Source organism: Cydia pomonella, chromosome 28 (assembly GCF_033807575.1).
Source record: "Cydia pomonella isolate Wapato2018A chromosome 28, ilCydPomo1, whole genome shotgun sequence".
NCBI classification, from domain to species: Eukaryota; Metazoa; Arthropoda; class Insecta; order Lepidoptera; family Tortricidae; genus Cydia; species Cydia pomonella.
This window is the reverse complement of record NC_084730.1, coordinates 1-21,678: the sequence shown is the minus strand read 5'-3', so window position 1 is coordinate 21,678 and position 21,678 is coordinate 1. Positions and strand designations below refer to the sequence as shown.

The following is a 21,678-nucleotide window of genomic DNA, read 5'->3' as shown; positions in this document are numbered from 1 at the left end:
ATAAAACTCCAGTACCTAAATTCATCCTTTTGATAGCTTCTTTTTTTAGTTACACCAACAAAGTAAATACTTGTTTACTTGTACCATATAACATTTGATCAGGGCGGATCCAGTGCCGGCACCGGCACCCGACCAGAGGGCTGTAACCACGAAAATCGAAGTTCGTCAATTGCGGGCATTTTTCTCTGTCACTCTAATTACGTCTTGGTGAGAGTAAAAGACAAAGATCACCGCAATTTGCGAATTTCGGTTTTCGTGTTAGGCCCCCAGGCACCGGGGGCACACCGCGGGCGGATCTCAGTGCCCATGTGAAGGAGTTTGCGCAGAGTGTAATTACTAATTTACTAAAGCCCAATGAGCAACTGAGGAGGACTCTGGACGAGGCGATTACGCAGTGTCGCTCCACACCCAACACTATGCCACGATTACCACGTTTGCCTATGAATAGACGCAAATAATATAACGAATGGTAGCCCTAAACGCTGAAAACTTGCTAGAGCCATATTTGCGGACGATCTAGATGATACGCACGCGATCATGTATTTCAAGTTTCCGGACTCTGAACATGCACGTAACCGCTGGAGGTGCCACCGCACGGTAAATACGGATCGAGCGACGTATCAGCTCTTTTAGGATTGCAAAGCTGATCTGCTTCAGGGGGGGGGGGGGGGGGGGGGGGCAACCACCGCCCCCGAGTAATGCGCTTTGTGAATCAGGCGTTCGCTGGGACGGGTATTAAGCCCCGCGACTATATTGCCAATGTCACGGAGCGCATCGACTTTCTTAAGCAGAAAGTAAGTTTGTATATTATTATTATTTATTTATGAATGCACAGGCAGCTTATAGCTGATACGTCCACATCAATGTCCCGCACTTGTGTTTTGTCCATTTATAAGATGTTTGTCGAGTCTGTTTTTAAAAGAGTTCACTGAGGGTGCACTGATTACGGATTCGGGCAAACTGTTCCACACTTTCACTACGCGGTTAGACAGGAAGTGTCGTCTTGGGTTGCTACTACTCTGCGTCCGTGTCCGCTTCAGAGAATGTCCTCTCAGTCTGTCACACATATTCCGAGTGAAAATATCACTCAATGCGGGCACGCTGTAGTGTCCTGTAAGTATTTTGTATGTTTCTATTAAGTCACCGCGTTGCCTTCGCTGCTCCAGGGCTGTCAAGCCCAATTCCTGCAAACCAAACCAAACTTTACCGCTCTGGAGAGTTTTCCTTATTATATCGTATACCCAGAAACGGTACAACGCCCTCCGTGTACAGTACAACAATGCCTTCAGGATGATGATGGGGCTGCCTCGCTACTGCAGCGTATCGGGGATGTTTGCGGAGCTAGGGTAGACTGTTTCTACACCACAATGCGGAAGCGGTGCACATCCCTATCGCGTAGGGTGCGGGACAGCTCTGACATCATCCCGAGGGCATTTGCGGCAAGGTTTGACTGTCAGTACATAAACCATTGCGATATGATACATGTACAGACAGGCAAGCCAATATCCTGTACGTAGAAATAGTATGTTATGTCCTGTGTTTACTAACCTTAGTTGTAGGAAGACTAATTAATTAATTATTTCATATTGATAAGTTTTATTTGTAAATATACTTACGTAGAATTACATTGGTGGTCAGTTTATATATTATTATGTACACACTATATTTTGCCAAACGGCGTACAAAACAAATGTTATAATTTAAATGTACATAAAAAAGATAAAGATAAAAAGATAAAAAATATGTTTATTGCACAAGAAAGGACACAGAAAAAGTATACAGCGGTTGTTTTTAAGAGTTGGTGCATAACTAGATTGACAACAGAGTTTCCAGGAGTCCCCGCACTAGGCTAGGCCTGTATCGCGGGAGACCAGAAGTACATATAAATGTCATGCAAGTCAACGAAAAACGAAAATTTATTTTTATATAATGTTATACATATATTTAATGTTATGATTTAGATGTATAATTATGGACCTGGGCTGAAATAAAGAATATGAGTTATATAGAGAGAAATGAATATTAAAGAAAAACAACTATACAAACAAATGTCGAAGTTATAGGGAGTGGAGTGAATCCGTCCCCGTAGTCCATGGACGTCTGCAACTGTGCTGATGTTTGGTGAAACGGAAAAATACTCTTGCTTGGGCCTGATATCAGGCCTAATAAAGTGTGGATGTAATTATAAATTTATAAATTTAAATTTATTTTTAATTTATTTCATTCAATATATTTCCATGGCAAAAATGCGTTATAAAACACAGAAATATGGGACACTTGGCAACACTGGCGCACGTGTACGGCCGTTTGTAGTGTAAATCGTGTTAGATCGCACCGTTTTGACGGTTCGGTGCGATCGTGTGGAAGCCCACGCCAGGGGGCCTACCGCCAAAACCGAAATTCGCAAACTACGGAGATCTTTATCTTTTACTCTCGCTGAGACATAATTAGACTGACAGGAAAATGCCCACAATTGACGAACTTCGATTATCCACGAAAACTGAAGTTCGTCAATAGGGTCGTTTCCAATTTTTTGAAATGCTTGTATTACGTTCTATATTAACTAAAAGTCGCCCTAAAATTCAACTTTTATACTAAAAACGGCTTTAAATATGTTAAATTAACAAAATATATTTTGACAGATGCTTTCGCGCCCAAAACGCTCTTCGAAAATTGTGTGACGTCACAGTTTACGGTTTGACACATAACTAAATACACACATAGAAGATACGAACTGTCAACTGACATATGCCATTTGTTGTTTATCGCCTAACTGTCAACAGTGTCAATCCGAGAGTTGTGACGTCATCAGAATCTTCAATGTCATTTCGAGTTTGGTCACGTGACGTGTACCAAAAGATATTTTAAATTCAATATTTACAAAAATATGGTCATTACAGGTCCCCTAAAAGTAGTTTAACATGTTCTTATAATCTAAAAGAATTTATTGGGATACAATTCTGCCCTAAGATTTGTAGATGGAAACAACCCTATTGTCGAAGGCGTCGAAGCCAACAAATTGTGGGCATTTTTCTCTGTTACTCTAATTACGTCTTAGTGAGAGTAATAGAGAAAGATCCCCTGCAATTTGCGAATTTCGGTTTTCGCGGTGGGGGCCTACGGGAGGCTGTACGGTGCGGTATTCTGTTACTGTCAAGTGTCACGAATTAGTTTGACGTTGACATTGACAGCTGACAATGCTGACATACGTTGCGGGATGCGCGCATCGCGCCGCGCATGGCCGCGCATCGCTATGGTGTGGCGTTACCTTTCATTTTGCAATAATAAAATAATATTATTTCAATTAGAACAAAATTGATAACAAAACAATGGGATCTGTAAAAACATGTTATATTGAAAGCAATTACAGCTCCTTCAAGTTCTGATTGTCATACAAAGAGAAAACGCAAGTTATCATAAAGTACTGATCAGTCGACTCTTAAAAAAACACAAGGGCTGACTTCAGTTCAAGAGGCTGAAAGTATCAAGTTAGTGCATGACAACATGGGACCGACAGCACCATCTAAATCAGGTAGTTATTATAGTGCGTGTTTAAGAGGACGCTTATGGATAGATTTTCCTTACCACTGCTCAAGTGCTCAATCAATATTTTTAACAGTCGCACGAAGCCGCCACAGTATATCCGAAGTTACGCTCTCATTTTAAGAAGTTTTTTATTCTTCTTCCTCGTTTCCTCATGACTGAGGGTCGCGACCACATAAGATCGTTATTTTGTGCAGCAAGGCTCTCCATTTTGCATGATTTTCAGCTTCCTATTAGGCGCCTGTGTAGATCCCTGGCATGCCTCCTGTACAATGTCCACCCAGCGGGTCGGTGGATGTCCACAAGCCCAGCTCCATCCACAATGCCAACCATTATGCACTTTTAGAAGTTGTCCAGCTCCTGTCAAAGTTATTGAGGATCCACAAACAAACTACAACATAGAGAAATAAGAAGTAATAGAGTGCTCAGTCCATACATCAGTTTAGGTACCAAAATGATTATTATATACGCAGTCGACATCTAGCATCGAGTAGCAGAACTCTCAGTACTGCTACTCAACAATAGATATTGTGGCAAACAAAAAGTCTAATGCCCAACGATTTTCCGCTAATATTATAACCAGAGTAACCGGAACTCTATTTTCAACTCCTACACTTACTCTGGTATAATATTACCTGAAAATCGTTGAGCATTAGACATTAGACTTTTTGTTGGCTGCGATATCTGTTGTCGAGTAGCAGTATTGAGAGTACGCTACTTGATGCTAGATGTCGACTGCGAATATAATAAGCATTTTGGTACCAAAACTGATGTATGGAGTGAGCACTCTATTACTTCTTATTTATCTATGACTACAAAGATTATAATCAAAAATACTATGCGATACAATATACTGTGTGCACAAAAGTTGAACTCACTCTATTTTCTTTGAATAACAATATTCAACAACAAGAACTAGTCATCATGTTCCTTGCTTTGACCCGGCATTTTTGACATGGCTCATGGAAGACTGAGGTCCGCTTGGCAAATAATCCCTAGAATTTGCATAGGCACTTTTTACTGTGTGAATCAGTACTCTAGACTGCCAATTTTGAGTGGTTTCCTCATGTTAACTTGTAGAATGAACTTTTAAGTGATGGTTTTTAACAGTCAATTCTTAAAAGCATTAATTTAGATTTTTAATGTTTTACAGCCCTCAAACGCCACTTGTTGGCAAAAAAGTTTCTTCACCTCTCATACCTTGAAACCCATGTTAAACATAAGCTTGTCTCATTCTCTTTCGGTGCGTGGGAGTTTGTTAGCACATGCATAATTTTTCTAACACTACTAAATAGCAATGTCAACCCATTGTCTTACAGTGGTTGTTAAAGAAGAGCCCCCATGGTCGGATAGTGCAGTGAGCGAGGCATACGTGCCTGCCAATCTGCACTCTAAACATGTGGTTAATGAAGAGGTGCTGGCATTGGAGCGTATAAAGGAGGAGCCTTCATGTGAGGCAGACATGCTTGCCAAGCTGTACTCCGATCATGAGGTTAAAGAAGAGTTTGTGCTGGGACCGGAGACCATGCAGCGGCCTAAGACGGTATACACATACTGCGGTAAGTGTTTTATTTTAATTTTATTCATCATTTTCTAGTGTCTCGGCTTTTTACCCTGGCACCTGCCATCTGACCTTACAATGCAGAAGGGAAACTATACTTCGTTTTTTTAGCAAAGGTAAACAATCTTGGCTTCATGAAAGCAAAAGAATGTATATGGTTCGGTGGGTCCACACAGAGCGAGAGAGGCAATTTCCTCGCGCGTATGCTTGCTCTGTTTGGACCCGCCTATTTATAATTGTTACATATTTGCCGGTGACAACTATTTTTCAAAAGTATTTTAAATAAAAAGCCACGTCAAGTTCGCTTACCTTTTTTCTAATGGGAAAATAAAACGAAGTATTGGCCGTATTCCGGTTTCCTTACGTTAATATTAAATTATATACTGTTTTAAAAAAATCCCAACATTTACCACTAAACCGAACCTAAATGAATTGCAGGTAACTATTAGGATTTTTTTCCCAGTAGTTTCCATTTAAATTGTGTTAGAGTTCTATACTAATAAAAACAACATAGTGTACTTGTAGTTGTACTTTAAATAAATAATTTTAAGTCGATTAGTGTTTTAGTAAAGTGCCTTAAAAGGGATAAAAAATAATACTAATATATTTTGATTAGTAGTAATTAATAAGTATTAGTAGTACTTATTAATCAAAGTACTCTATATTTATACTATACTATTTATACAGTTTTTATTAATTTTGAACTTTAAAAAAACTACTGGCAAAAAAATCCCAGTAGTTACAATCAACTCAGCTTGGTTCGGTTTGGTGGTAACTACTGGGATTTTTTCCCAGTAGTTACACTAGTTACCACTTGTAGAAGGTGGGAAAAAAAATCCCATCAGTTACCAATGGTAACAATTCGGTGGTAACTAATGGGAATAACCCATTTTTGCTCATACTGTATTATTTACTCATATCGCAAAATGTCTCAGGCTAGTCAGGCAACGCTACTTCTTTCACGCTTCTCAGACATGTGGTCTTGATCATCAACATTAGTAAACCCCGTTATTAATATTGAAATTCCTCGAAAATCAGGGTTAGCAAATATCGTAAAAATATAACTTTACCGTTGGTGCCCAGCTTCAGTTGAAATGTATTTAAATAAATTGCCCAGCTTCAATTAAAAATTTATTTAAATAAATATATATTTTTTTAATGTGTGCCGATATTTGGACCGATAATGGTAAATTAACCAAGTGCAGTCGTGTTTGGCGCCATAAACCTTTGAAGGGGTGTAATTTAAAAAAGCTTGAAAAAAACATAGGTATGGGGGTGACTAATCGATAAAATTCATCGTACTGTACCTACGTGGTTAATCGTATCTTATTTAATTGACACTTGGAGAGACTTTCCACCTCCAAATCTTTATATTTTTATTTTTCTCTGACCGTGGATACTTCATACATCCAAACTTAATATCTGTAGTATTAGTTCATAAAACTGTCAGCTCAATATTTATCTAGGTATTTTTATAGGTATTAGATACTAAAATAATGTTGGTGGTATAAACCGGTGGTAAAATAATGTTGGTGGTAACTAGTGGGAATAACGAAACATTTATTTTAACAAACTGTGCCACTATTGTGATGTGCACTGCTGTGAGAGTTTTTTGTGTGATTATTCTGGCTCGTTAACCTTGGTTGGTATATTATGATTATGACATTACCAAGGTTTTGGTTGTAGCTATAATAATCGTTTCTTTTGTCGACAGTCCCCGTCGAGGTGGACGTGAAGCAGGCCCCCGCGGGGGCGGGGGGGACAGCAGTCGAGACGGAGAGCGAGACGGCACCATGTGGGAGTGAGACCGCGCGAGAACCACAGGTTAATAACAGCTTGACGTCAACAGAAACCGTCGAGGTGGAGCCGGAGCCTGCGGAGGCAGAGGAGACTGCAGGCGAGAGTGGGAGCAAGACAAAAGGGTCCAGTGGGAAACTAGTAGTCAAAGCTTACATCTGCGATACGTGCCAAAAAGTGTTTTCAAATGCATACCATTTGAACAGACATTCAAGAGTCCACACAGGAGAAAAACCATACACCTGCACCATCTGCCATAATAAGTTCGCGAATTCACGGAATTTAAATCATCATCTACGAATACACACTGGAGAAAGACCGTACGAGTGCAGTGTGTGTGAAAAAAAGTTTACGAATTCGAGTTCTTTGCATGTACATGAGCGGATTCACACGGGAGAGAGGCCACACTCGTGCGGAACTTGTGGAAAGCAATTTGCACAAAGAAGCACGTTGGTACTTCACGAACGAACGCATACTGGGGAAAAGCCTTACGAGTGCAAGATATGTCCGAAGAGCTTTATAAAGTTGGCTAATTTAAAGTTACACGAGCGATCACATAGAGGGGAGAAACCATACGCATGTAAACAGTGTGACAAAAGATTCACACAATCGATGAATTTAAAACTACATGAACGAATCCACAGGCAAGATACGAATGAAACGATTTTGCAACAGCAGATCTGTACTTGTTCTAACATATCGTGTGATCGTCACGAATAAATCTCATCTTAAAATCGTCCCGCATGAATAGCTAAAGTCTGCCAACGACGAAGCTAGTTCTCCTAGTCCAGCTTTGAAGAGCCCTATACATAGTCGGTCCACAAGTTCTGTCACAAAGATGTTTACTGATAAAAAACATATAAATACAGGTCTTTCAATATTCATAACTAGGTTTGGTTTAAATTATTTTTAATGGTGAATCACAAACAATGTAAAGTTTTGCATGATTTTACGTAATATTATTGTAGTAGTAAAACACTTTATTGTAAAAAAGAAACACAAAACAGGAAAAGACACACAAGTACAAATGCGACCTTATCCCTTTCAGAGATCTCTTTCAGTTAACCTTTGAGCATTTTAGGTAGAATTGGAGACGTAGACATTCATACATTTCATACTGTGCAAAACGGTGTAAACGGCATTTGTTGTATGAGACGAGATTCGAACAAATCCTAAACTCGGCCGTCTTTAAGACGTTTTCACCGTAGCCAGCTTGATCGTGGGGTTGAAGAGTGAAGGCTGTCATGAAACTCGTGAATAGCCTATCATCAACGTGATTTTTAAATTTGATTCATTTATTAATTTTTAAGTTATCAATGATCTCATATTTTGTTAAAATCTGTCACGGGCACTTTGTCAGAAGAACAAGGCGGCAAATTAAAAAAAGTAGGGACGAATGTAGTCTTCCCAAAGAAAATTTGAATTTCAGGCCAATTTCCACTGACAGAGTGGGTGTACCAGAGTATATTTATTACTTGTAATAAGACTTAAAAAGCGCGTTAACAGTTAAAAGTTATATTAGTCTTAGCTGATTTAATCAGTTTAACATTATGGGACAAAACACATATCAGCAATCATCCTTAGAATGTGTATGTCAAAATAAATTGTCAATATGCTATATTTATTTTATTTATTCATATTAATTAACACAACATAACAGTTAAAACTAAAGCACTGTGAAATTACATATTAAACCTAGACAATCTAGACATCTACATTGATGATGATCCTTCCGGCCGACTTCGACTCCTAGCTAGCTCGGCGCTCATGCGCGCGAAGATGGCTGCCGTAGCCGATCTCCGAGGTGAACCCCACATTACGTGCACATTGAGGGCACGTGAGGACACCAGCTGCGTAGTGGTGGTGAATGGACGCAGGCTGGCGTGTTTTCAGCTCGTCGCGTTTCGCGTCGAGGTCAAATTTACATCTCTCTTCCAAAGCGTGCACTTTGTCCTGCACCAGCCTGCGCCACTCAGGACGCTGCCAATTCTTCCCACTGAGAGGGCTCGATGTTGCATCTTTTCATGTGCATCTTCTGAATATCTTTGTATCGGAGGAGTTGGCCGCCTCCTTACCCTCGGAATTCAGAATAAAAGATGTTCTTCGCCACTCTTTGTGCCGCCAGACGCGATACGTGACCGCACCACCGAAGCTGCTGACGCATTAGATAAGCCTCTATTTCAACGACCTTGACTCGTTGCAGAACTTCGGTATTTCGTACTCGATCGGGTCATCTGATGTTCATGATCTTACGTAAGCATTTGAAGTGGCACCGGTCTAAAGGTACGAATGTGGTGAGTGATGACAGCAGGATCGCCATGTACATTGAAATTTTGGTGGCCAGTTTTAGGTCGTGCGAGCAGAAGACCTTTAGACACAGATTTCTGGAATCTAACTCTAATTGATATAGGTATTTTGTAATGAAAAAAATAAAATAACAAGTACACAACTTAGTTTAATTTAATTTTCATATAGTACATTTTTTAATCGTTTTGCACAAGAGATTAACGGTGGCTGAATCAACTTTTAGAACACTGATTTCGTGTCCCTAGACTAAAGCAAAGAAAAATCGATTTTTCAAAACCATTTTTGATTTTTTTACTTTATGTTTACAAGTTGTTATTTTAATGTGTTATTTAAATACTTATGGTCCTAATAATGCCTTTGTAAACAACAACAAAAAATAACAAGGTTTTTATAGTCATCACACCGATACTCTAGTTCACAAACATGCTAATTACTTGAATTTTTTTGTTGTAATAGGTACTAAGTAATTACGTTATTACAACACTTTTTTCTCCGTCATAATACGGTTGTGAACTAGGGTAACGATATTTCAGTTGACATAATAGTGACTAGTGGTTGTATGTATCGGTGTATTGTATATTCTAGCAAATAGATACATTAAAATTAAGACTAAAATGTTATTTCAAGTGCCTAATGTAAAATACAAAACAAGACATTAAAGGAATGTTCCATGTACAGTAACAGTAGTCCCGCCTGCATGACAGTCTCTCTATATGCCATCCGTGCGAGCGGGATGTCACTATAATACGCGCATAGTGTTGTCTCGCTCAAACATCGGAGCGCCGTGCGAATTGGATGCGGTGTGTCATGCTCCTTACTATAATTTCTTTTCTAACAACCACAGTCTAGGAATTCTGAGATCTTGTAAATCCACATGCTATACGGTCCTGGCATTATTTACTTATTCATTTAATTAATAAGATACAGTGGTATTCTTAAGTATAGTCCTAATAGCACCACAAAACTCAACAATTAGTGATGAATGATAATTAATTACTGCAATGTATGGTATTATTTTTTAAACATAGATTCACGTGTTATGACTTCAGGCAAACCCGGAGTCGTTCATGTCTCTTCAGATTACTCAAATCTGTGAACTCGTACATGCAGACTTTGCACGAGTAGCGTTTTTCCCCCGTGTGTATCCGCTCATGTCTCCTCAATGCACTCGAGCCCCTAAACGCTTTCGTACACACTTCACACACGAAAGGCTTCTCATCCGAATGTATTCGCTCATGTGTCAGTAAATAGCTCTTTTGTGTAAATTTCTTTCTACATATATCGCAAGAGTATGGTTTCTCATTTTTGTGTATTCCAATATGCACTTTTAAGGCAACCAAAAATGCAAATTCCTTTTTGCACACGTCGCACACAAATGGTTTCTCTCCCGTATGTATGAATTCATGTCTTTTCAAATTGTTCAGTTTCAAAAACGCAGCGTTACAGATTTTGCACGCGAACGGTTTCTCATTGCTATGTATTTTCGCATGGTGTTTTAAATGGGACGGATAAGCGAACTCTTTCTTACATGTGGAACAGCAGTAAGGTTTCTCCCCTTTATGAGTTCTTTCATGGTACTGCAAGTCTTTGAGAAGTGCAAACGTCTTGTAACACATTCCGCAGGAGTGCGGCCGGTGAGATCGCTGATGAACCTTCAAAGTATTCAAGCAGTTGAACCGCTTGTCGCACTGATCGCAGGGCAAAGGTTTCTCACTCTTGTGTGTTTTCATGTGTTCCTTGAATTTGTTCATTTTCTTAAACTCTTGTCTGCATATGTGGCACACGTGAGTCCGGACTGCTTTGAGTCCCGCGCGGGTCCGCCGAAAGACGCCGCTCTCTGGAACAAGACACAGCACATAATATGTACGTACAGATCAGCGTACACAGTTGTGCGAGTACATAGATGTACGTACAAATCAGCGTACACCGGAAAATCCTATGCTAATGACAAGGATACCGTAACACACATTTGTTGCAATAGCAATAAGAATGTGTTCCGATATATTATCTCCGCAGCTTTATGCTGAGCCAGTGCCTATTCTTCGCACCATCACATGGCTAGAACCATTTTCATACTTGGTTATTGTTGTATTCGTTAGAACTTTAAGACAATGCATGTTTGTTCCAATTATTATGTCGGCCATTAGAGCCATGTAATGATGCACTGAAGAAAATGTGTATTATCGAGCACACATTAAAGTGATTTACATTAAGATTAACTGCTTTATACAATATCAACAAATGTTTAAAAACTGTAAAATACAATACAGTAACGTTAAGATAACGATAGTTTATTATTCAAGTAGGCATATTACAATGCGCTTATGATCGTCAAATAAAGCTACGTCGGCTCTAACCCTACACCTCTGACCCGAGAAGATTTAAATCCCCCCTCAATTGGAGGAGGGTATCTGTTGCGTCTAGTGCCTAATTCGTGTAGTATGTCGAATCCAGGATATCTAGACTGCTGAATAAAACTATAGCGGACTGTATACACTAATTTAATTGCTGGTAATTACAGAGGTATTTATAATGATTTTCGGCGCGACGCGATATGTGTGCGTTCCGCGAGCCGTAAGTTCGATTCTGACTGTCCCCCCGCGGACCGGCCCCGGTCCCCGTCGTGGGCTAACCGGTCCGGTGACGTGACGGCAGACGTCATCGCTGTTGCTGTGGAGTTAATTCGATGCGGCGGCGGGCTTGTCGCCAACATATACTCCCGGCGTTGAAGAGCTTGGGTCTTCAAGATCTTGTATGGGTAGAGGACAAATTGTATTGAAGGCCCGACGAATGACTCCCTTTTTCGTCCTTATGTCGGCTACTCTTGCGACGCCATCTCTGCCAGGCAGCACTTGAACGATGCGGCCGAGGAGCCACATAAGCGGCGGTAAGTTCTTGTCCTTGATTACCACCATGGTTCCGACGTCGAGGTAGCCCCTTGAGCTCTATTTGGTTGCAGGCCAGTAACGTACTCGTTGGAGAACCTGTTCCAGAAGTGCTGTTTCAGAAACTCGATGCGCTGGTACCTTTGGAGTGAGGTAATCTTTTGATCAGTGAGCTGAGGGTAAGGCAAAGACGTGAGAGGCCTTCCAATCAAGAAATGAGCTGGACTCAAAAAGTTAGATCAGATGGATCATTAGAAAGTGGCGTAAGAGGACGTGAGTTTAAAATCGCTTCGATCTTTACTAAACACGTAGCCAATATCTCATAGGTGAGGTGTGTAAGACCTAGGGTTCGTCGCAGGTGGTACTTTACCGACTTCACCGCAGACTCCCAGATTCCTCCGAAGTGAGGTGTGTATGCTGGGATGAAAGAGAAATTGATTTGCGCGTCGGCCATGTCTGCCGCAAAGTCTTGTTTTAAGAGATTTGAGAGCTCATTGAAGCTACCAACAAAGGTCGTGCCATTATCTGAGAATATTACCTTTGGTTTGCCACGACGACCAATAAATCGGTTAAGAGCTGCCATAAAAGCCTCCTTGGTTAAATCCGAAACAAGCTCCAAATGAAGTGCCTTGGATGCTAAACACACAAATATGCAAATGTAGGCCTTGATGAGCCTACACCCCCTACCTTTGCGGTCAGCTATAAGAATTGGACCGGCGTAATCGGTTCCTGTTTCGAGGAACGGATATTCAAGGTGCAACCTTTCTTTCGGCAAGTTACCCATTACTGGTTGCACTGTTTCACCTTTCAACCGAACACATTTGAGACAAGTATGGACAACCTGTTTTGCCAAGTTTCTTCCTCCGAGCGGCCAGTAGTTAAGTTTTATAGTCGCTAGAAGTAATTGAGGAGGCGCGTGAAGTAGACGTAAGTGGAACATTTTAAAAAGCAGCCTTGCGAGATGATGCTTACTACAGAGGACTATAGGATGCTTTGTGCCATAGTCATAGAATGAGTTGACGAGTCGACCCCCGACTCTAATAAGCCCTGAATCAAAAAATGGTGACAGCGAACTAAGCCGGCTTTTCTTTGGCAATGGTTTCCCTGTTTTAAGAAGTTCGTACTCGTTAGGAAAAGAGTCTTGTTGGGACCTACGAAGAAGTAGAACTGAAGCCGATTCTAGCTCAACTAATGTAAGACCACCGGTTTTCTTACTATTTTCTTTTTTACAATTGTGGATGAATCTAAGTATATACGCTATTATCCGTTGTAATTTTGAATAAGATGATTTGTTTTTAATTAAATGTTCTATTGGCTTACAAGAATTATCAAAAGCGGGACATGCGACTAATGATTTTGCCGGTAACATCTCTGGCAGTGAAGACTGATTACCAGACCTTGGGGCGGTCGGCCAGTAGGCCATGTCCTGCTTCAAGAAGGATGGTCCAGACCACCACAAGGAAGAGTTCATTATAAGGTCGGCACTTAAACCTCGAGATACTAGATCTGCAGGATTCTCCTTTGAAGGCACGTAGCGCCAACAAGCGGCTTTGGAACTTTCCTGGATCTCTGATATCCGGTTTTTTACAAAAGGACGCAATGAACAAGGAGATGATGATAACCAACCCATGACTATCATAGAGTCACACCAAAATACGCAATGGTCCGGTTTCCGGGTAAGTGACTCAAGAACCTTTGTGCATAATCTTGCGCCTAATAAGGCCCCGCAGAGCTCAAGAAGGAATAGTTGTGGCCTTAATAGGCGCGACTTTGCTTTTTGATGCCAGTAGGCGAACACTCACTGAGTCATCCCCGGCCACGGAGCGGACGTACAGGCAAGCTCCGTATGCTTTCTCCGACGCATCAGTGAAGACGTGGAAATCAACAACCGTAGGTGTATTGCACAAGACCCAGCGAGGTATCTGGACTTTATTAAGATAAGGCAGAGATTTCACAAAGTCTTCCCAGGATGTAAGTATGTCTCCTGTAAGCGGATCATCCCAAGAACACTGGTTTACCCAAAGTTTCTGCATTAGTATTTTCGCTTGCACTATACAAGGCGTTACTAATCCTAGAGGGTCAAAGATTTGGGCTATGACTGAAAGAATGTGCCTTTTTGTGACTACTTTTGGTAACGAGATGTCTATGCGAAACGTAAGACTGTCTTGAGCGCATCTCCAATTAAGACCCAATGTTTTAGACAGCTCGTTCTCGCTCAGATCCACACATTCTTTCAGACATGGGTTCTCACCGACGGCTTTAAGAATCTCTTCATTATTAGACTGCCATTTACGCAAGTGAAATTGGGCAGGCCACAGTATCATCTATTGAATGAGAGCCAGATAGGAAGTCGTCTACATAAAAGTCCCTGGCGATCGCTTCCTGTGTTCCCTTGTCACTGGACTCCTGTGATAGCTGTAAGAGGCACCGCGTGCTCAGAAACGGCGCTGATGACGTCCCATAAGTCACGGTATTAAGAGAATAGATTTTAAGCGGCTTAGAAGGGTCTGCCCTCCATAAGATCAACTGAAGTTGACGTTGTTCATCGTCCACAAGAATTTGCCGATACATTTTCTCGATGTCAGCTGACACCACATATTTATGTTGACGAAACCGCAGTAAGATGGAAAATAAGTCGTCCTGAACCCTGGGTCCTGTTAACTGGATGTCGTTAAATGATTTTCCTGATATAGTGGCAGCTGAAGCATCAAACACGACACGAAGCTTGGTAGTCGTGCTAGACTCTCTTAACACGGCGTGGTGAGGCAAATAATATGACGGTAATGAACTGTAAGGCAAAGTTTCACTCATGTGACCCAAAACCTCGTATTCCTCCATGAATTTTACATAGCGCTCCTTTAATGAGGAGTCCCTATCTAACCTGCGTTCGAGCGATAAAAACCTTCGCTTGGCCATCCCGTAGGAGTCTCCTAAGGTATCGGGAGATTCCTTCAGAGGAACAGTCACCACAAAACGTCCGTCTTTATCTCTCTTAGTAGTTTTGTTAAAGAGTTCTTCACACGCGTTTTCGTCCGGTGTGAAGTCATGTTTCGGGGATATGGTATCAAGTTCCCAAAATTTTGTAAGAGTCGTGTCCGTTTGTTTGTCAGTCAGGAACAAGCAAACTGGTTTGACAGAGGTAGGTTGATTTATGGCGCCTACTAAGAGCCAACCTAGCTTTGTCTCAACGAGGAAGGGATCATTTTTGCCTAAGATAATGCGATTGGTGCCGAGAACGCTCCAAAATATTTTAGCCCCAAGAAGAATCTCAATATCAGCGGGTTCGGTGTATGAAGGATCGGCAAGACAAATTCCCGAAGGTATGGGTACGTCCGTTGCGTCAATGTATGTGTGAGGTATTGGTGACGTAATGTCGGACAATACGTTGCACTCTATGTCAGTGCTATAAGCCCCATCATAAGACTCCAATTTAAGAGAGCACGATTGGGTGATATTTGATTCATGCTTTTCAAGCATGGACACTGTAGTTTTGACATTTTTAATTGGCAGGTTCAGCCTCTCAGATAAGTCCCGAGTTATGTAATTAGATGTACTGCCATTATCTAATAAGACCCTAACACTGCAATTTCCCTTGACCATCGCGCACTTTGACTAAGGCTGTTGAAAGCAAAACATGCTCGGCCACGTTAACATTGTGAGCATTCGCGGAAAAAGCTATGTGTTCTGACGCGGTCTTAGGTTCCGTATGAACGTGAAGAAGTGTGTTATGCTTGGTCTTGCAGTACTTGCAGTGGCTAAGTTTGCACTTACTCTCGTTATGACCGGGACGTAAGCAATTTAAGCACACGTTAAATTCCTTTGCCTTGAGTACGCGTTGTTCTACTGGCAAAGCCCTGAAACTTTCACAATTGAAGACGTAATGAGCTTTATTACATAAAGGGCAAGTTACGTTATATGTTTTAGGCTTATTAACGTTACTTGCTGAAGCCAGAAGGCTTTTTGGTTTATTGTTGACAGACGTGTCCGTCCTAACCCTGTTGTGCTTGGCTTCTTCTAAAGTTTCCAAAAGATTGCACCTATTGGTAAGAAACGTTATGAAATCGCTAAGTGCCGGTGGGTTTGTCAACTGATTCCTATGTTCCTCCCATTCCCTACTTGTAACTCCGTCTAATTTGGCTGCCATGATGTGGATTATTAATGTATCCCAATGCTCTACGGGCTGGTCTAAAGTTGCTAAGGCATTTAAATTCTTTTTAGTGTTGTCAACAATCTGTCGCAAGGCTACACTTGACTCTTTATGCACCTGTTCAATATTGAAAAGTGCCTGGACATGATTGTTGACAAGCAACTGTTTGTTGTCGTATCGTTCACAAAGGAGTTTCCAAGCGGCATCGTAGTTATCCCCCTTAAAGTCCAAGCTTCTAATCACCAAGGCCGCGCTTCCATGAAGAGAGGCGCGTAGGTAGTGAAACTTGTTAATGTTGTCGATACTTGTCTCAGAATGAATTAAGGAAACATAAATGTCTTTAAACTCCAGCCAATTCTGATAACCACCGCTGAAGTGCGGTAAATTAATTTTTGGCAACCTTACATTGTTGTGCTTATAAGACACCACTGTTGGGCATTCATTGGAGCCTACCTCGGATTGAACCTCCTTGGCGCGTTGGCTGCGGTGCCTGTCCACCAGCTCCCGAGCGGCGGCAATCTCTTTGTAGTAAGACCGCTCGAACAGCTCGCGTGCAGTATATTGCTCGGTAGGATCCTCAGCTAGCATCTCCAATTCGCTCTGGTAAGAATCAAAAGAGTCGTACGAATCATCAAGTTTTTTAATACGCATGTCTAATTCCACTAACTGCGAATCACTGAGTTGTTCACAAGTTTTCGCAGTATTAAAATAAGCCATAAACTGTGTAAGCTTAGCTTTAATTGAAGCGCGCTTCTTTATTAATTCTTTGCATCTATCCTCGGCAGACATTATGCAGTTATAAGAATTAAATGAAGCAATCTGCTAATTATTATAAGCGCTAAGCACTATGCAAAACCCTGACGAAAAATAAATAGCAATAATTTTCAATTTAATTTTAAGGTGATAATTTAAAACCCTGATGTTATTTTATTAGCAAGGCAAAAATAACAATGTAACTTTTGCCTGTGCAATTTTTGCAGGCGCTGATACTTTTTTAATGTCCGACACAACTTGTGCTATTGCTAAAAAATTTGATCAGACACTTAACTTTTACCATACAATAATTATTGTTTAGGTATACCCATCACCTATTGACTATGAAAATAGGTACGGAATATTTTGTGGAATGTTCAATGATTTAGCAATATGAATGTTAACTATGATAATAATCTTATAATGAAATGGATTCGTAATCAAATTGTATTACTGTTATGTTGATTTAACTTACGGCCAAATCCAAATGTAATGTACGTTATCTTATTGTTTACTGTATGTTATTTAACACTTTACTGTAATTACGTGTATTTACGAATAAAATTAGTAATTGTAAACAAAAAGATTTCGTTGAATATGTATATGATTTTAAGATTGTATAATTATTATGTTTATTTATATATTTGTATGTATATTATAGGTATAAATTATCTATGAATGTAACTAAATTTAACTGTACATAATTGGTTTTGTTTATTTCTAATCACGATTAATGCGAAATTGGTACTTATTTATGAAATGACAATTAATGAAATAATAAAAATGTTATTTATGTTGTAATGTTATTGAGATCGAAGCAAAGTTAAGCAACACAATTACGCTACGGTTAAAGTACCCGTAAGCAATGTTATTTTGAAAATGATCTTGGGATTATTATGATTGTGAAATAAGAGTTTAAATTAAAACAACCGAGTTTAATTAGGTAATAGGAATTGGAAAGACCTCACAGTTATGCTCTCCTGATTATTGTCCAGTAGATTGCGGGCTCCTGTTCCTATTGCACTTCGGTTTCACTTTAGATTATTTTGTGCACTGGGACCGTAATTGATTGCTTCTTGGCTCGTGGGGAGTTCGCTTGGTGTCCTTCGCGATACCTAAGTCCGTCGTTGGTGCGTTAGGTTTGCCGTTGCTTGACGATTTTATTTTCTAGCATAAGCGGCTAGCCAGAAGACACTGAAGGTGGACGGATGGTGATGCTGATGAATGAAGAACTGCGCTCTCGTGGTCGGCCGACTTCCAAAAAAATCTTCGTAACTTCGTAATTAACAGGGTCGCTTCTCTTCTTCGGCGAGTTTAGGACCATATGTTGCGTCTAGTGCCTAATTCGTGTAGTATGTCGAATCCAGGATATCTAGACTGCTGAATAAAACTATAGCGGACTGTATACACTAATTTAATTGCTGGTAATTACAGAGGTATTTATAATGATTTTCGGCGCGACGCGATATGTGTGCGTTCCGCGAGCCGTAAGTTCGATTCTGACTGTCCCCCCGCGGACCGGCCCCGGTCCCCGTCGCGGGCTAACCGGTCCGGTGACGTGACGGCAGACGTCATCGCTGTTGCTGTGGAGTTAATTCGATGCGGCGGCGGGCTTGTCGCCAACAGTATCCCAATATGGACCGGCAAGAAACTCGGCGGGACACATCTTTTCAAAACGTTACATCTTATAATTGACATGCATTAAATAAGGTAAATACAATTTAAATTACTGTTAACTGTTTTAACATTTCTAAGTATTGAAAAAACCATAAAAATAAACGAACAATCATATATAGAACTGTAGCTGATAGGCTCATATGGTACTGTTTAAAACATTTTAAACGGTAATGCAATTTCAATTGTTTTAAATGTTTCTTTTATCAGTGTGAGAACAATAAAATTTTTTATCTATCTATCTATAGGTATATTTTGCCGCTTGACCATCACGATATCGCAGTTTCGTAGGCAGAGCCACTACAATCTACTACACTACCACTACTACATCGATACAACGATTTTTCGACAATTCGGGGCTCGTCAATTATTTAGACGGTTCACAGTGGATAATAATCAGCTTCCACAAAATTGTATATATAACAGAATTTGGTAAATATGTTTAAATGTTAAGTACAAGGCAGCGCTTGATCGTGCCGTAGATGGATTCGTAATGATATGAAAATGTCATATGTACTCCTCCCGCGCGTCCGTCCCCTCTCTCGTCCAGCAGCTAGGTAAGGGTGAGTGTAGACAACGATAAATAACCCTTTGAACGCCAAGAACACTTAAAGGTGTCGTCATTAGTCGTGCCCACAACGCCATGGACAACTATAGGTGTTATGGCGGACGCTGTCAAAGTAACCTTCAAGCTTACGAACAGTTTGCCCGAATCCGTAATCAGTGCACCCTCTTTTAGAAACAGACTCGACAAACATTTTATAAATAGACAAAACATAAGTGCATGACATTGATGTGCACGTATCACCTATAAGCTGCCTGCGCATTCATAAATAATAATAATAAAACTTTAAAGTACGGTTTACATCAGCTCACTTGCGCCCGAGACCTTGGCATTTCAGTGACGTTTTTGTTTATGACAGAGAGAGCTCAGAATATGGCATATGACAAAATTTATTAGGCATTCGTGAAATACTTACCATTCGTGTCTAGTTCGGTCTCGCTCCCACACTCGCCTGTCGTCCCGCGCTCTCCCTCCCCCTCCCTTTCCCCCGCGGGCTCCGAGTCCACGAACTCCGCCTCCACCTTGACGCACACTGTTACAACAGAACATTTGCATAAGGCAACATAATATAGTACATAAAGGCTTGCGCAAACTGGCGGAGCGCAGCACATCGAGGAGGATTTCCTACGCGGAGCGCAGCGCAGATCATCGAGAAGGATTTCCTACGCGGAGCGCAGCACATCGAGGAGGATTTCCTACGCGGAGCGCAGCACATCGAGGAGGATTTCCTACGCGGAGCGCAGCGCAGATCATCGAGAAGGATTTCCTACGCGCAGCACACTGACATAAAATAGGATAACATTAACTGTATGTAACATGTAAATATAATCGGTTGAATAGATTAAAATTAAAAACAAATCAAAGCATAAAGCTTTTGCTGAATATGCGGAAATACACATGTCAATGATAATATTCATAATTAAGTAACAAAAATCATCTATCAAAAGGGATTAGTTAATAGTGTGCAAGAGTTCACCCCCGTCGTCCTTCGTGAATTTCGTGATGCTCCGAGAGGAACTAAGAGCATTCAAATTTATGCCTTATTGTAAATAAAACCGGTTTGCGCAAGCCTTAATTGACTTTGGCTAATATTACGCAAGTTTAAACAAATAACATAAATAACCATAATATACACATTATTACAATATGTATATCACAGTCACATCAAATCAAACAAAAAACATAATGAGTAAAAAGATGACAAATATTCACATAATGATAAAAAAAATCTTAAATATAAAAAAATACATATCATTTGTTGGATACTTCTATCGTATTTAATTAATTATTCACTGAATTCTTTCAGTTAAGTTAAAAAAAAAAACTCTTTTAATTTTGTTCTTGAAGTTCAAAACAAATGTTTTAATAAGTTTTTGGCAAAGTTTCATTTTTGGTACAAGCTTTTATTGCTGACTGTACTTTTCTTTCCACAAGTAACTAATACTCATTGAGACAATTCTAAAAACCCCAAACTCAATTAGGTTACGTTGTTTTATCACAGAGTTCCTATGGCCACCTCCTGTCTCCATCATCAGATCATCTCGATGGTACCATAATATTGCATTGTCACCCGACTTACATATGTATGCAAATTTTCAGCTTCATCGGAAACCGGGAAGTGGGTCAAATTTAACTTGCAAGATTTGATTACAAATAGACAACAGTCAGGTGAAAGTAAATAAAAGCTTGTAAAAAAAAAACATTTTAAAGAAATAAAAACCGAGTATTCAAACTACCCAATAGCAAAGTATCTTTTTAATTAAATGTTGACATCAACATGTTATGCATTTTTTATTATGTTACATTTTAAATTATTTTGATTAATCCATGTAAACATGTAATAGTTAAAGAGTTTTCTAGCAAGTTCCATTTTAAAGTATAAAACTGTGAAAAATGAAGTTTCCCCCACCACTCTCAATTAACAAACTTTTAGTAAGTAAGAAAATAAATTAATTGTTTAGGACATGTATTATTATGCAATACGCAAACCCACCCATAACAAAAATATGTAAAAATTAATATAAAAAGAATATTCATACAGTTTATAAGTTGTATACACTTACCTTGCTCCATAAGCTCCAATTCCTGCGGCTGCACTCCACCCTCGGATTCACCCGAGTCGTCCCATACTGGCTCCTGCTTCACGTAGACAACCTCCACCTGGACGCTTGGCTTGGTCTCCAATGATATGGTCTCTGTGACTTGCCCTGTCAATGTTTTTGTCTAACATTATGTAACATTATATGTGTGAGAGGCAATTTCTGTTGAAGTTTCCTATAATACAATGTGTTACACCAGCCACTAAAAGTGGGGTGGGTACACGTGTGTTGTATAGGTCATACTGAGCAACTTTTACTATGGGACCAAGCCCGAAACCGCAAAAATGGAAAAATTGGACTCTCCCCTTCATTTTGGCTGGATGGCCATAGAAGATAGCAACATCGGC

At 40.2% G+C, this 21,678-nt stretch overlaps 2 protein-coding genes across 2 annotated transcripts; one reads left to right on the top strand and one right to left on the bottom strand.

The window, feature by feature from the left end:
- Positions 1-3,226: 3,226 nt before the first annotated feature.
- Positions 3,227-8,517, top strand: LOC133533142 (zinc finger protein 483-like). Its single transcript, XM_061872108.1, has 3 exons — positions 3,227-3,532; positions 4,863-5,102; positions 6,819-8,517. The coding sequence occupies exons 1-3, from the start codon at positions 3,505-3,507 to the stop codon at positions 7,619-7,621; spliced, it is 1,071 nt and encodes a 356-aa protein (XP_061728092.1). The 5' UTR covers positions 3,227-3,504; the 3' UTR covers positions 7,622-8,517.
- An 826-nt stretch (positions 8,518-9,343) lies between these two features.
- LOC133533141 (zinc finger protein 271-like) lies at positions 9,344-21,439 on the bottom strand (the record flags this gene model as incomplete). Its single annotated transcript, XM_061872107.1, is given in 3 exon segments — positions 9,344-11,045; positions 19,648-19,764; positions 21,296-21,439. Coding segments are annotated over 3 exon segments (1,061 nt in total), but the record flags the coding sequence as incomplete, so codon positions are not given.
- Between the last annotated feature and the right edge of the window lie 239 nt (positions 21,440-21,678).

What these genes read in the sequence shown, in the direction of transcription:
- LOC133533142 (XM_061872108.1), top strand. Translation starts at nt 3,505, where the DNA reads ATGGGACCGACAGCACCATCTAAATCAG. An exon ending in GACAGCACCATCTAAATCAG is followed by an intron (nt 3,533 to 4,862) that starts GTAGTTATTATA and finishes ATTGTCTTACAG; the next exon opens with TGGTTGTTAAAGAAGAGCCC. An exon ending in GACGGTATACACATACTGCG is followed by an intron (nt 5,103 to 6,818) that starts GTAAGTGTTTTA and finishes TTTTGTCGACAG; the next exon opens with TCCCCGTCGAGGTGGACGTG.